Source organism: Panthera leo, chromosome D1 (assembly GCF_018350215.1).
Source record: "Panthera leo isolate Ple1 chromosome D1, P.leo_Ple1_pat1.1, whole genome shotgun sequence".
NCBI classification, from domain to species: domain Eukaryota; kingdom Metazoa; phylum Chordata; class Mammalia; order Carnivora; family Felidae; genus Panthera; species Panthera leo.
The window spans coordinates 89007654-89021303 of NC_056688.1; the positions used below are offsets into that span (position 1 = coordinate 89007654).

At 47.9% G+C, this 13650-nt stretch overlaps 1 protein-coding gene across 1 annotated transcript in view; it reads right to left on the bottom strand.

Annotated features, from left to right (window-relative positions):
- Positions 1–13650, bottom strand: part of SLC1A2 (solute carrier family 1 member 2) — a 102227-nt gene that overhangs the window by 36455 nt on the left and 52122 nt on the right. The window contains exons 2-5 of the mRNA XM_042904842.1: positions 13001–13140; positions 11023–11175; positions 8353–8603; positions 3349–3517 (exon numbers count right to left, since the gene is read on the bottom strand). Of these exons, the coding sequence (XP_042760776.1) occupies positions 3349–3517; positions 8353–8603; positions 11023–11175; positions 13001–13130 (703 nt within the window). The 5' untranslated portion in view covers positions 13131–13140. The remainder of the gene's footprint in view (positions 1–3348; positions 3518–8352; positions 8604–11022; positions 11176–13000; positions 13141–13650) is intronic.

A 13650-nucleotide genomic window follows, 5' to 3' on the forward strand; every position in this document is an offset into this window, starting at 1 on the left:
AGTATGTTGGCATATGTGCTAGGAAGCTGCCATATACTTTGGTTCCTCCAAGCTTGGCCTGGCTTTTCTCCTCCCAGAAGTTTCTCTTCCCCTACCGCTCCTTCCCATCCTTTTCCTCAGAGTTTCACCCCCTGCCTAGTCTCACCCAGGCCCACCCAGGGACTGGGCCACTTTATGGCTAACAGATATCCCCATGATTGTCTGGGCGCTGTCTGGATTTCTGATTACTAGCCACTCTGTGCCCCCTTCCCACTCTGACCCATTGTGGCCAATCCTGGGGCTCCAATTCTGACTACTGGCATGGACTACCAACCAATGTTGCTGTCCCCATAGCTGCAGGCCCTTGCTTGCCCATCTGACATTTCTTCTGAACGGTAGTATGGCCAATATTCTAGGCCCTCTCTTTCCTTCCTCTTCCCTATGACTGCCGTGTCCCAGTTTGGCAGGTCTAATTTACAACCCTCCCTATTATATCGTTTCCTAATGTATCCAGTTATGCCTGGAGTCTTGAGTTACACTGGGTAAATTATATCATTATAATCTGATTCTCTTAGGGAAGAATTCTTTCTTTCTGAATCTCCGACTTCACCTTTTTCCTAGCCCCCCAGAGACACTCACCTCCCCACACTATGCACGTAACAACCCAGATTGTTCAACTATCCTTCACTGGACCCTCTCTCTCTTTAGCAAAAAGAACTCAGCACCTGCACTCAGGATTGTTAATCCCTGGTAACAAATATTTCCCCTTTTCAATTCTTAGCTAGAAAGACTGGCAAGTGATTTACAAGTGAGTTATTGGCCATAAAGACAGAGGCTTTGTGAGAAGCAGTGACCAGGGGAGTGTGGTCTCACTCTGCAGTAACGTATGGAACCAAATTCAGACTATTCCCAAGCCTTCTCTCAAGCCCACGGAGAGGAGTCTGTTGGGTGTGCGGTGAGACATAATCTGTGAACATTCTGGCTGAGAAGACCTAGTATTACCCAGTTAATTCCATTTGGAGATTTTAAGAGAAACTCCTCAAGGTCTCAAAGTCACAAAATGCTGGCATAAAAGGGCTACCCTTGCAGAGCCAGCAGAAATTGAGCCACATCTATGACTATGAGAGAGAGACGTTGGAAGGAGCAAAATCTCCCAGGAGTTGACTTAATGGATGGGGTTAGAGTGGAGCTCAGAAGTGGTCTGGAGGTTTTGGCGGAGAGAAAGGAGTCCTTCAAGAAGTAGGAGGCCAGAGTCAGGGTTTTGTCTTCACTTACTGCAATGTTCAATCATTGGGACTTTCCAAAGCCAAAAAAAAAAAAAAAAAAAAAAAAAAAAGCCACCTTCTCCACCCTCAGAAGACCAAGGGAAGAATCTTGTTTTAGCCATGACTTGTAAATGAGATGTTTCCCAGCGGTCTAACTTCCCTTGGCTTTCCAGGACCTCACTATGCACTTGGACACTCACGTCCAGCTTCCATGTCATTTCCCTCTGTCAACACAGCTTCACTGAACTCACTTACTGGAACTGGGGCGTTTCACTTGAACAAAGCCCTTTTAGACTTGGTCACTGGGGCTGAGAGAGTAGTGAGTTGTGTTGAAACTCCCTAGGGCAGCTCAAGGTCAACGTGACTTCCCAGAATCCACTGAGAATCTGGAAACGACCGTGTAAGTCTTCTGAATGATTCACCCCAAAGTTCGGCCTCATTACTCATGGCCTTAACCTCCTCCAGAGTATGTAGAAGACTGTGGGACCACTTTGACTATGGGGTTTGGGGGAACAGAGCAGGGCTGGGAAGGTCCTGAAAGGCTCACAGACATCTGGGCAGTGGAGGAGAAGGGCTTGATCAGGGGTGGAGGCTGAAGGTATTTGCAAGCTCTCCTCAGAGGAACTCACCCACTTTCTCCTCTCTCTTTCCTCCTGTCACCTCTCACTGATGGTCAACAACGTTTACTGATCTTCCATTGCCTGCCAACCTATTCAGTGTATCTCCTCTCACACTGTCATTGACTCAACCTGTTTCCTTCGAGAACAAACCGAGATGATCCCTCACTGAAGCTTCTGCTTTTCAGTGCCTGGGCAATCCTTCTCTTCTACATCTTTCTCACAACCATTCTGGGTTAGTTACTCATAAAATTATCAAATTTAGAATAAACAAACAAAACAGACAACCAGGATATCCAGTCAAAATGTGAATTGCAGATAAACAATGAATATATTTTATTTTGGTATAAGTATGTCTCGTGCAGTATTTGGGACATACTCTACACTAACAAATCATTTGTTGTTCATCTGAAATTCACACTTAACTCGGCATCCAATACTTTACCTACAACCCTCCTAAGGAGACAAGGGTATTTGATCTCCTAGATGGCAAAGCGGAAGGACCACGGAGCTGATCCATTTCTAACCAGCTGTCCCTCAAACCCTTAGAAATCTTGCTTGCACAGATTAACGTACTTTTTCCACCCAGCTTCCCCATTTCTTCCAGCTTAGGGCCAAATGTCCCTCTTTCTTGTTTATGGGACACCACTCTAACAGTGGGTGGGGGTTATGGTGGGGAGTGGTCCCAGGGGGTGGGTAGGGAGTAAACTGAGCAAAAGGGAGTCACTCCCATGATGGGGAATCTTCATCCTCTGTGGGGGCGTTTTCTTATGGTGCCCCTCAGCTCTCCACTCACCTTGGATAATGACAGGAGCTCAGAAGAGAGCACACACTATATACTACTGTGCTCCACAAGCACAATCTCATTTAACGCTCATAATGATCTGCAAGAGAAACGCAATCTCGTCCCGTTACAAATGAATCTCGAGAAGTGAAGCAACTTGGTCATGGTCAGGTCACCAGTGAGTGGTCCATAAGGGATCTGAACCCAGCCTGTCTACCTGCAGAGCCGAAGAACCAAGTAATGGCGTGCCAGGAAGGCCCCAGGCTAGGGGAAAGGGCTCACTGGAATCCCAGAGAGTTAAACAAGATAATCTTTTGATAAGCTCCTCTGAGCACCAACACCAACACTTCACACTCCTGATAGCACTGTGTTGTTTTAAAGGCTGTGAAAGCTGGGGTGGGCTATCCCTGTGCCTAGTGCAGCACTAGCATGCAGGGCAGTTCAAAAAAAAAAAAAAAATGCTGAAAAAAATGGAAGAATTGGATGCGTAACTTCCTGCAATGGACAGTCAGAGAAAGTTACTTGCTAACATCACGTTAGTCCCCTCTCTCTTCCCATAACTGACCTCTAGCTGCCATGTCCCCTCGCGGTCCTGCTTGCCTCTCTCCCTCTTCCTTATCTTTCAACGAGGGATGCCGAGGTGCTGAGATGCAGGAAAGGTTGGCCATCGTCTCCCCCCAGAGGTGAACACCACGATGCCTACCTAAGACATTCATGCCATCCTTGAACTCCAGGCCCTTCTTGATAACCACCTTCGCTTCCTCAGGCACCTCCGTCACGGTCTCGTTCAATAATGAGATGACAGCATTGGTGGCATTGCCCTCCTCATCTGATGGAGGCGCCACCAGGACTTTCTTGGTCACCGTTTGAATCTAATGGAGTGGGAGGAGGAAGGGGGGAATATAAAGATAAGGCGTTTGACCATCAAAAGCCTAGGCACTTACACATTTTTTAAATCCCTAGGATGTTAAGAAATTAATTAAGAAATATCAAAATAAGGTTATGAAAGTTGGGCAATAGTTCAATGTTCGTGTTTAACAAAGTGATATTTATACACATACAGTAGGAAACGATTGTCCTCATCACTTGATAATTATAGAACTGACAGCACTCATTTGTAACGTAGTGTGATCCAGTAATGGGACACAAGCTTCGAGTTGGGGGACAGTCCCATGATTGTAGCCCTTGACTGTAGCCTCTTTCAGTCCCATGATTGTAGCCCTGCATCTCAGAGACAACATCCAGCATCGATCACCGAAGCTCTTCATAATTGTGAACCCCAGTTGGATGGCCCTTTTTGCCTCTTGGGAGGGGCCCTGGATCTGGCCAAGAGTCGGAAAGTGAGGGTCTTCGCAGGGAACGGGTCCACCTGTTTTGTTCCTTCCTGCCTGGGACCTGTCTGGCGGTCTTCACAGACGAAGCCTCATTCGGGCTCCTTCCAGAGTCATGGTCTGCTGGGCAGCTCCATCTGGGCACCAGATGCTGGGTACTCGCAGCTGCCAGCAGCTGCCATGACAGGATTGTTGGCTTATATTTCAGACCAAAAATGTAAGATGGGAAGACACCCGCTCCTTCTGGGCAGTGATGCCAAGGTTTGCTCAATGTTTGCCAAGCATCTCTGTGCAAGTGGCCCCCTGAGAACCTCTCATGCTATTCCTCGACATCTGTGGCATCCATTCTAATTTTAAAGGTGCCAGGCACCCTGCATGCAGAGTGCTGTAAAACACACTTCCGAGCCCCGAGAAACAATACCTCCAAGGGCGTTAAAATAGAACTCCTGCAGAATCCTAGAATGTCAGTGCTGGTACATAGTAGGCAACAGATGGCTAAACCCTGAATAGCTATGGGAGAGGAGGCATGGAGAACTCAGATGACCTGTCAGATGGCACAGAGTTCTTGGCAGAGCTGGGACTTGAACTCCGAGGGCCACCACCGAGTTCTTCCACTCCCTGTGCTACCGAGACCCAGTCCTACGGCAGCTAGGCCTAACAGTGAACAGCGCCGAGCTGACCAGCTCTCCAAAGTGGGAGAGAAGCACGATGTGGCTCTGTTCTAGCCTGGCCACATGTGGTTGTGCAGCGAGGAAGGAAGCTCAGGCTGAGTGTGCAAGGGGAGGACAGGCAGCTCATGGGCTCCTGGGTCTGGGCAACGTTGGCAAGAAGAAAGAATGCAGGCATGATCAGAAGAGTCATGCTCCCAGGAAAAATGGGAGGGCCAGAAGCCAACATTCTCTGTCCTGAGAATGCTATAGAAGCCAAGTCTTGAGTTCAAAGGACGAACGGCCATGGTCGTAAACAAATGGTGGCTCTCAGGAACAGGTGGCAGCAGGTGTTGAATGTTTGACACACATTATCTCTTATGTCAACGGTAGCCCCTCAAGGCTCAGGGGGCTCGCTAACTGCAGGGCAGAAAGCTAGCTAGTTGCTGAAGCAGGATTCAAAATGAGTTACGTTTGACTCCCAAATCAGCTTCCAAATAGCACGGGCCAGTGGCTCAGGTTGAAGGCGAGGAGATAGGGATACTGGAACACAGGCCTGGTCTCTGCCTCAGTTCACGAGCCGAGCCTGTCTGGGTTGGACAACCCCATCTGGATGCCAACTCCAGTCTACCCGAGTCCAAGCCACCAGGGTCTGTCACCTTAAAACAGGTTGGTTCTGGACTGTGTCCCCCAACGCCCAAACATAAGTAAGTTCCATTGGGCGGGGACCCTGGCTGTCTCATTGCCTGTGGCATCTTGTGCACAGTGGAGAGCCAGCACCCAGGAAGTGCTCTCAAATATCAGATGGATGAGCAAACACACATCACTGGATTCCCCGCAAGAGAAGACCCATGCGGTCCCTGTGGCTAGCCTTGACTGAATGTGGTCAGACCGCACCTGACATCCCGCTGCTGTCCTGGAAAGCTCACGCTGGTTCAGCCCCAAGCAGCAAGCAGGAGGCCCCGCTGCTCTCTAAGACACAGGGCCTGCCACCTTGAGCAAGGCAGCCTCTGCTCCGGGGACAGTGTGCCTGCCTCTTTCCATCTCTGTGTCTAACTGTGGCAGTGAAGCCCTCCACACCCAAGGCAAGCTTTTTGTAGTCACTTCCAGCTGTATCCCGAGGACACAGAAAGCACTTGCCTGGCATCCCTTCTCTCTGGTAATGGGATGTCACCCTACAACGGTTCCCTTTCGCTGAACCCTCTTCAAGGGCCCCCTGGGCCTATGGATTGCTCCTAGTTTAAGACCCCCTTCTTCTGGGCTGCCTGAGATGTACATGCTCCCTTGCCCTGAGGTAAATAAAAGAGTCTACACATTTTTTTCCTCTGATTGTCCCAACTCAAAGGGGCAGTGACCCTGGACTGAGCTGGGGGGTGGGGGCGGGGGGGGGCTAAGGGCTCATTCCCTCATACGAATATTACCAGTGGAGGGGTGGGTCCAGGGCAGGGATGGGGCAGGGAATGGCTCAGCCCTCTATTCTAGTGTGCACAGTAGCCCTGCCGTGGGCAGCTTCATACGGAGATCGCCCACTGACCGGACAGGTCACCGAGTGAGCGTGGCTAACACCACTAAAGCTCACCCAAGATCAGAGCAACGGCTCCTGGTGCCTGTCTGCCTCAGTCCTGCTTTGCTAAGACGAAGGGGTCGCCTCTCATGGAGCATGGTCACGACGGGGCCCAGGAAGGAGGCCCCAGTCCGTGCCTCCGTCGTGCCTCTCGTGCCACCCCTCCCCCCCGGTTCCCGAGTGCTTTCATGTAAGTAGGTTCCCTCTACAGAGGGAGCGCCAGGAAGCACCCCTCCCTTCCCTTCCCACCCTACCTCCCCAGCTGAAATGGTTTCTTTCATTTTTTTTATTATGTGCTAATGGAGGCTTTTTGATTTGTCCTTTGTGGTTGTTCTCGAATTTTATTTCATTTTTCCTTTTGATTGAAGTAGAGTGGACACACGATACATTTCGTTAGCTTCAGCTGTACCACACAGTGATTTGACAAGTCTACACATCACGCCTTGCTCACCCCAAGTGTAGTTACCGTCTGTCCCCTCACAACACCGTTACAGTATCATTGGCTGCAGTCCCTGTGCTGTGCCTTTCACCCCCACGACTTCTTCCTTCTATAACAGGAAGCCTATGCCTCCCCCTCTCCTTCACCCACTCTGCCCATCCCCCACTTCCTTCCCTCTGACGACCATCGGTTTATTCTCCGAAAGTAGAAGAAGGCTGTTGCTGCTTTTTACATGTTTGTGTATTCATTTGTCTTGGCTTTTGTTGTTGTTGTCGTTTTTTTTTTTTTTTTAGTTTGTACATATAAGTGAAATCACGTGGTATCTGTCTTTCCCTGACTTATTTCACTTAGCACCATGCCCTCCGGGTCCATCCACATTGTCGCAAATGGCAAAAATCTCATTCTTTTTCACGGCTGAGTGCTATTCCATCGTGTATATGTATATACGCCACATCTTCTTTATCCATGAGATGGTTTCCTTTAACGTAGCCCTCTGCCCTAAGTGCCACCAACGCAGCACTGGAAATCAGAGAACACATCTTAACCCAGAGTAAGCGGGGCCCAGCCGTGGTTGACAATAGGATTTGGGGGACAGCTGGGAAAGCAAACTTTTCCTCTAGGCAGCCTGTCTCCGAAGTTCATTCTTCTGTGGTTCCCTGGAAATGGCTGGAGGAGATTCCCGGGTTCTGGTTGAACCTTGGTGCTAGCTCTCTCTCCCTCCATGGGCTAATGGGAACTGATGCGAATTCTCACCTAACCTGACCTTGGGGGCTAGACAACAGGCTGGGGAGCGAGGCCTCAGTCTCTCTCTCTCTCTCAGTGGTTCCACCGAGCAGAATCCTCCATTTTCTTAAATTCGAAGCTTTAAAAAACTCGATCTGCCCATACGCAGTCGGCAGGAGCATACATCACTACAAACCTTTGTAGAGCCGTTTTGCAACATCCAGCAAATTTGAAATCTAGAACTCCTGGGCAGGACATGAGCTCCCAAGAATTTATTTTTCAGAAATAACTACACAATCGTGAGGAGAGAGAGAGAGATGATGGTAAGGCACTGTTAAATAAAAGAGTACGGCACAGCACAGCATATACAATGCAGTTACCACTTGGGTTGAATTTTTTCTAAAGATTATGCACACAGGCAAAAAATATATATGGAAGGAAACAAAATTCCCAGCATGAGTAGTTCTAGGGAAGGGAAGTACATCTACACCGTTTAAACTTTTTACAGCCCTCATGTATTACTTCCACAATTTGAAAACACCCAATCCCCGGGCCTACACTACAGATTCTGACTGTGTAAGGCATGTGTCTTTTTTAAATGCATCACATGTGGTGTTGCTATCCTACCAACATAGAGACCCACTGGGCACTCTAGAGGGTTGAAGGCAAGGGCGATTTTCAAACGTGTGCCCTTGGACAGCCCACCCCTGGAAACCAAAAAACAAGGGAAAAAGTAACGGGGTGGGGGAAAAAAGGAAGAAGGGGAATCCCAGAGCAAAGAGATGTGAAGTGAGCTGGAAAAAAAGGAAGGTTAATAAAATAAAGCAAAATATGACTTTAATTCCAAAATCCTGCTCCAAATCACCTCCTACAATCCCTAGACAGAGGTAATTAAATATAGGAAAATTGCTCCCCAGGGCTGGTTCACCGAAACACTCCCTAAGTTATTATCTTGATAACTGAAGGAGGCTAGAGAGGCAAGAACATCAAAACTTTGGGTTACCTGCTGAAAACAGGCTTGGACAAGGTTTTCAGGGAAGAGATTTCGGATGAGGTCCAGGAAGGCATCCAGGCTGGACACTTCATCATTTTTCTTCCCGGGTCCCAGCTGCTTCTTGAGTTTGGGGTTCCCTGGGTGGATGGCCAAGACCAAGATGACCCCCAGCACTGCGGCAATGACGGTTGTGGACATGTAATACACCATGGCTCTCGTGCCCAAGCGTCCACTGGCTTTAGCATCCAGGCCTGACAAACCTGGATTGAAATGATATGGGAAGGATTAATCCTACGATGCCCATCTCTGCATACCTAGAACGTGGCTTCATATTACTCAAATGCATGAATGGTTAATTAAACCTCCTCCTACTGAATGTTTGGTCCTACAAATCCTATAGTTTACAGTTCTTTTGTCTATTATTATTTTATTAAAAAAATTTTTTTTAATGTTTATTTTATTTTTGAGACAGAGAGAGACAGAGTATGAACGGGGGAGGGTCAGAGAAAGAGGGAGACACAGAATCTGAAACAGGCTCCAGGCTCTGAACTGTCAGCACAGAGCCCGATGCGGGGCTCGAACTCACGGACAGTGAGATCATGACCTGAGCCGAAGTTGGACGCTTAACCAACTGAGCCACCCAGGTGCCCCATATTATTACTTTATTTTAGAGAGAGAGAGCGTGCGCATGCACACGAGAAGAGGAGAGGGGCAGGGGAAGAAAGAGAGAATCCTAAGCAGGCTCCATGCTCAGCACGGAGCCTGACATGGGGCTTGATCCCATGACCCTGGGATCATGACCCGAGCCAAATCAAGAGTCCAACGCTCAACGGACTGAGCCACGTAGGTGCCCCCTACAGTTTACCGTTCTGTTCTCCCAGGACATTTTTGAGATTCTAGAGAACCAGAGTTGAAGATTTCTGGTTCGGAGTTTATAAAATGATCAATGACTACTTTCTGTCAGTCTGCAATAGTGAGTTCAAGTTGAATGTATTCCATTTTTTAATTCTGAGAGCGTGTCCTTCCCACCTATTTGGTATTAAGATATCCTTTCTTTATGAGGTGATGGTGCTAGAACGTTTTCTTTTAATGTCCTCACTTAAAAGACAAAAACAAAAACAAAACAAAACAAAAACAAAACAAAAAATCTGGCAGTCCTGGTGATTGATATCAAGCATCTAGCATAGCGATCTAGCACAGCCCTCCCTCCTCCAAGGCGAAGCATGACAGAGACCCACATTTTCCAACCCAGTGCAGGGATTAGAGAACACAAAGGTGGGTGCTCTGTCTACACTGTGGGAGGTTCTGTGATTGTTAGAGGAAATTCCAAGCAAGTCACAAAAACTCCTGCCTTCACTAGGTTTTTTCCCAGTTGTATGTTCAATTTTTCTACTTCCTGGTTTCAGTTTCTGCTTTTACTAGACAGAGAGATTGTAGCCCTTGCTGTGCGGGAGGAAGTCACTGGTGCAAAGTTTTCTGAATTAAGCTGACTTATCTACAAGCCACTTCTCCTTACAACCTAAAGTCGGATTCTGGCCAACAGACACTAAGTTTCCTTGCCAGGTTGACCAGTATATGGTCTGTTAAACAGGCATGGAGAATACTTTCTCTGGTTTGAAAAGGAGCCTTTAAGGTTAAAGCACAATTTCACTCAGTCTGGGGCTGATTGATGAGACCTTGCCTTCACTGGGCTCGCCGGTTGACCCGAGATGAGACTACAGAACAACGTGGCTTAGCATCTGAATCTCTTGACGTTTCGAGAGCCTCACTTCCTTCATAAGGTGGACAGCTTTCTCAAGGTCACCTAGATGGCACCAAGTATCAATCAAAGCCTAGCTTTCAGCCTTAAATCAGAGCCCAGTCTTTAAACTACATCAGTTTAATGGGGTGCCTGGCTGGCTCAGTCGGTTAAGCATCCAACTTTGACTCAGGTCGTGATCCCGCGGTTTGTGAGTTCAAGCCCCGTGTCAGGGCCTGTGCTGACAGCTTAGAGTGTGCAGCCTGCTTTGGATTCTGTGTCTCCCTCTCTCAGCCTCTTGCCTGCTCTCTCTCTCTCTCTCAAAAAGTAAATAAATATTTAAAAAATTAAAAAAAAATAAACTACATCAATTTGTACCCTATTTGAGCAGTGTTATTTAGTAAAGAGAAAACTACCAGCATAAGCCCAGAGAGGTGAAAACATTCTTTGCAATAAAGGACTTCTTTCAGCCCCAAAGAGTTGAACCTGATTTACACTTTAAGGGTAACTTTCTTCTTAAAAACTTGAAGGGTTTCACATCTAGTATTTAATTTATTTTTAATACCCACTTCCTTCTACACCCAGTTAAATAGTAAAGAGAAAATGTCCTTTTCTATTTATTACTTTTATCAGAATCTGAGCGAAATATAATTTGGAAAATGAGAAAAGTATACATTCAAAATTGAAATCACTATAGTTATTAACCCTTGCAACATGTGGCAGTTTCCTTTTCATCTTTTATTGCTAGACAGAAGGGCTGACCAACAGATGAGAAATTCGTTTTGGGTTGATAGTCCCCATTTTAGGGACAGGAAAACCAAGGCTCTGAAATAAAATGACACAGACAATCACATTCATTCATTCATCCATTCATTCAATCAAATTGAGATTCGATGGTCACTCCACAAACCGGATGGGAGTACGATCCCCAGTGGCCTTACCTGTGATTAAGCTGGAGATGATGAGAGGCAGAATAAGCATTTTTAGCATCCTCATGAGTATATCCCCTGGGAAGGCTATTAACATAACCACGTCAGGGTGGAGGGGAGAGGCCAAGCGGAGAAGCCCTCCACATACTGCCCCCAGGATGACACCTATAAGGGAGAGGGGGAGATGTCTGAATTTATTTTGGGCCCAATAAAGTGACTAACTCTAGGGAGTCTGCAACGTTGACCTTTTTCCTACTTCTCCATTATCGGATAATGAATAGCACATAATGAAAATACCATTAGATCGTGGAGTCGACTTTGACGACTAGTGAGAGAATACTGTGTACCTCCAACTATTCTAAACAGCAGTACTGACAGGGTCAAGGATTGCCCTCTCAAGGCTTTGTGAGAAGGAGGATAAGGTAACTTGACTAACTTCTTTGAAGATACTGTCCCCTGGTAGAGTCAGAAATATAGTCAGAAATAATCCATAGTGCCAGATACTGCTTCCCAGGTCCTCCAAGCCTAGGCCTGGCCATTGGTATGGTGTTTAACATATTCCTTCCCTTTCTGACTGGATACCAGATAAAAGGAACATTTGATTTACCAAGCCAGTGCAAGTTTTCTTTTTCCTTCTATTTTCTTTGGCTCCCAACAATTTCCCCGTGGCTCATTCTCAAGAAGTTTTGTCCTTGACTTCTATGTTCTCTTACATAATCTTTAGACTTGCTGATTTTATGGCAGATTGCGGGGAGGGGGGGGTCTCTAAAAGTGTATAATTTGGGAAGAAACAATTTAGGCAGAGTTGCTGGCAGGAGCCTTTCACTTTGCATACTTGGGGATTCCACGAGACAAACTTTGGATCTCTGCAGACAGGAGGCCGACATAAAAGATCCTTGTAGAAACCACAAATCAGGTCATAGCACCACTGGCTAGGAGGGAGGGAGGAAGTTCCTACATCCGTGGGCTATGATGTTAACTGCAGGGATGGGAGGGGAGTGATGTGTCCAAAAGCCTGATGGTTTTTACTTTTACAGGTAAAAAATATACTTCTTTAGAATCTACGATGAGTAAAATTTCTTCATGTGGAAGGTAACCTTTGGAAACCCTACCACACCTCTGTCTTCTTTCATTAAGTAAACTGAGCTGTGGCAAGCCCCCAGTCCAGACCCTGGTCCACTGACATCCAAGATGACTGACTCAAAGGAGAAGTCATGGAATGGAGTGGGGAAAGGGCAAGGCACGATGAGTTGTTCATTGCTTCTGTATGCAGCCTAAGTGAGAGCTGAAGAACAAGGAGGGATCGAGAGAGGAAATGATGTGGTTGTCACTACAAAATACTGCAATCTCCCCATTTTCAATAAACCCTGGTCGAAAACCCAAGACCAAGGTGTGTCAACAGTCACACAAAAGGACAACCACAGCCTGGGCGAGGTCTGAAGCAGAGGAATCAGACTCTTGCGAAGGAGCCAGACCAGATCCAGGCTTCTGGACAAACCTCTTCTACCCTGACCTCATTAGCTAATGTGCTAATTTAATCTAAGTTAATGAGGGTGTTCGTAGGTGAGACGTTGGGAGCCCTCTTCGTGGGGTTTTCAGCAACTGCTGCCTTTATCGCCATGCAGGTATTTCTCTAAGTGTGGTATGCTGACCATCTGTCTTGGAACCACCTAGAAGATTTGTTAAGATGGAGATTCGAAGGCCTCACTGCAGATGGGCCACAGTCTCCGCGTGTAGGGCCGGGGAATCTGTGTGTTCACACACTCACAAGAGGTGGTGAGGACCACTAGAATCCCAAAGGAGAAAACAGATAGCCAGGGCAGGTGGATGGGAGACTGCATCGTCAAGGCAGCCGTGCCTGGGCAAAGGAGGCCTTAGGCTCCTTTACAGGGGGAGGGGCTTCCTTTACAGGGGGAGGGCGGCCGTGGGAGCCAGCTTCCGCACAGAGCCCGGAGGCAGCCAGAGAAGACAGGCAGGCCCTGTCACTTACCAAACACGGTCAGTGTGAGCAGGAGATTCTTCCCCAGCTTGTCGCACAGGCGCAGGCCCAGAGGCCGGTGCTTCGGCTCCTCTGAGCTGAGATGGCTGTCGTGCATCCGTACTTCCACCTGCTTGGGCATGTTGTTGGCACTGCAAGAAGAGCAAAGGTAGTGGTGAGGGCCTGCTGGGTGCCCCCCTTGTGCAGTCTGCGGGGCTCTGGTAATAGCAGGTCAAACAGGCCTCCCGCCAGGCACGGTGGGGTATCTAGAACCACTGGCAGGAAAATAAAAACCAGAGCAGCTCAGGGGACTCTGAACTGCAGTTACCTGTAAGCAGGACGCCAGGACACATGGAACCTCTACACGCCAGGCACTTTTATCCCTGCCATCTTGGATCATCATGGTAAAGAAAAGGCATACCACAAGGCGGGGTGAGGTTCTTCCAAGAGTTGCCCACCATGGCAACTCTGAGAGGCAAGTATTTCAGCCCCGTTTTCCAGAGAGTAACTTGCTCAGGGTCACAAGGCTAAAAGAAATGGAGATACAGGGGCGCCTGGGTGGCTCAGTCCCTTAAGCGTCTGACTTTGGCTCAGGTCATGATCTCACAGCTCGTGGGTTCTAGCCCTGCGTCGGGCTCTGTGCTGACAGCTCAGAGCCTGCA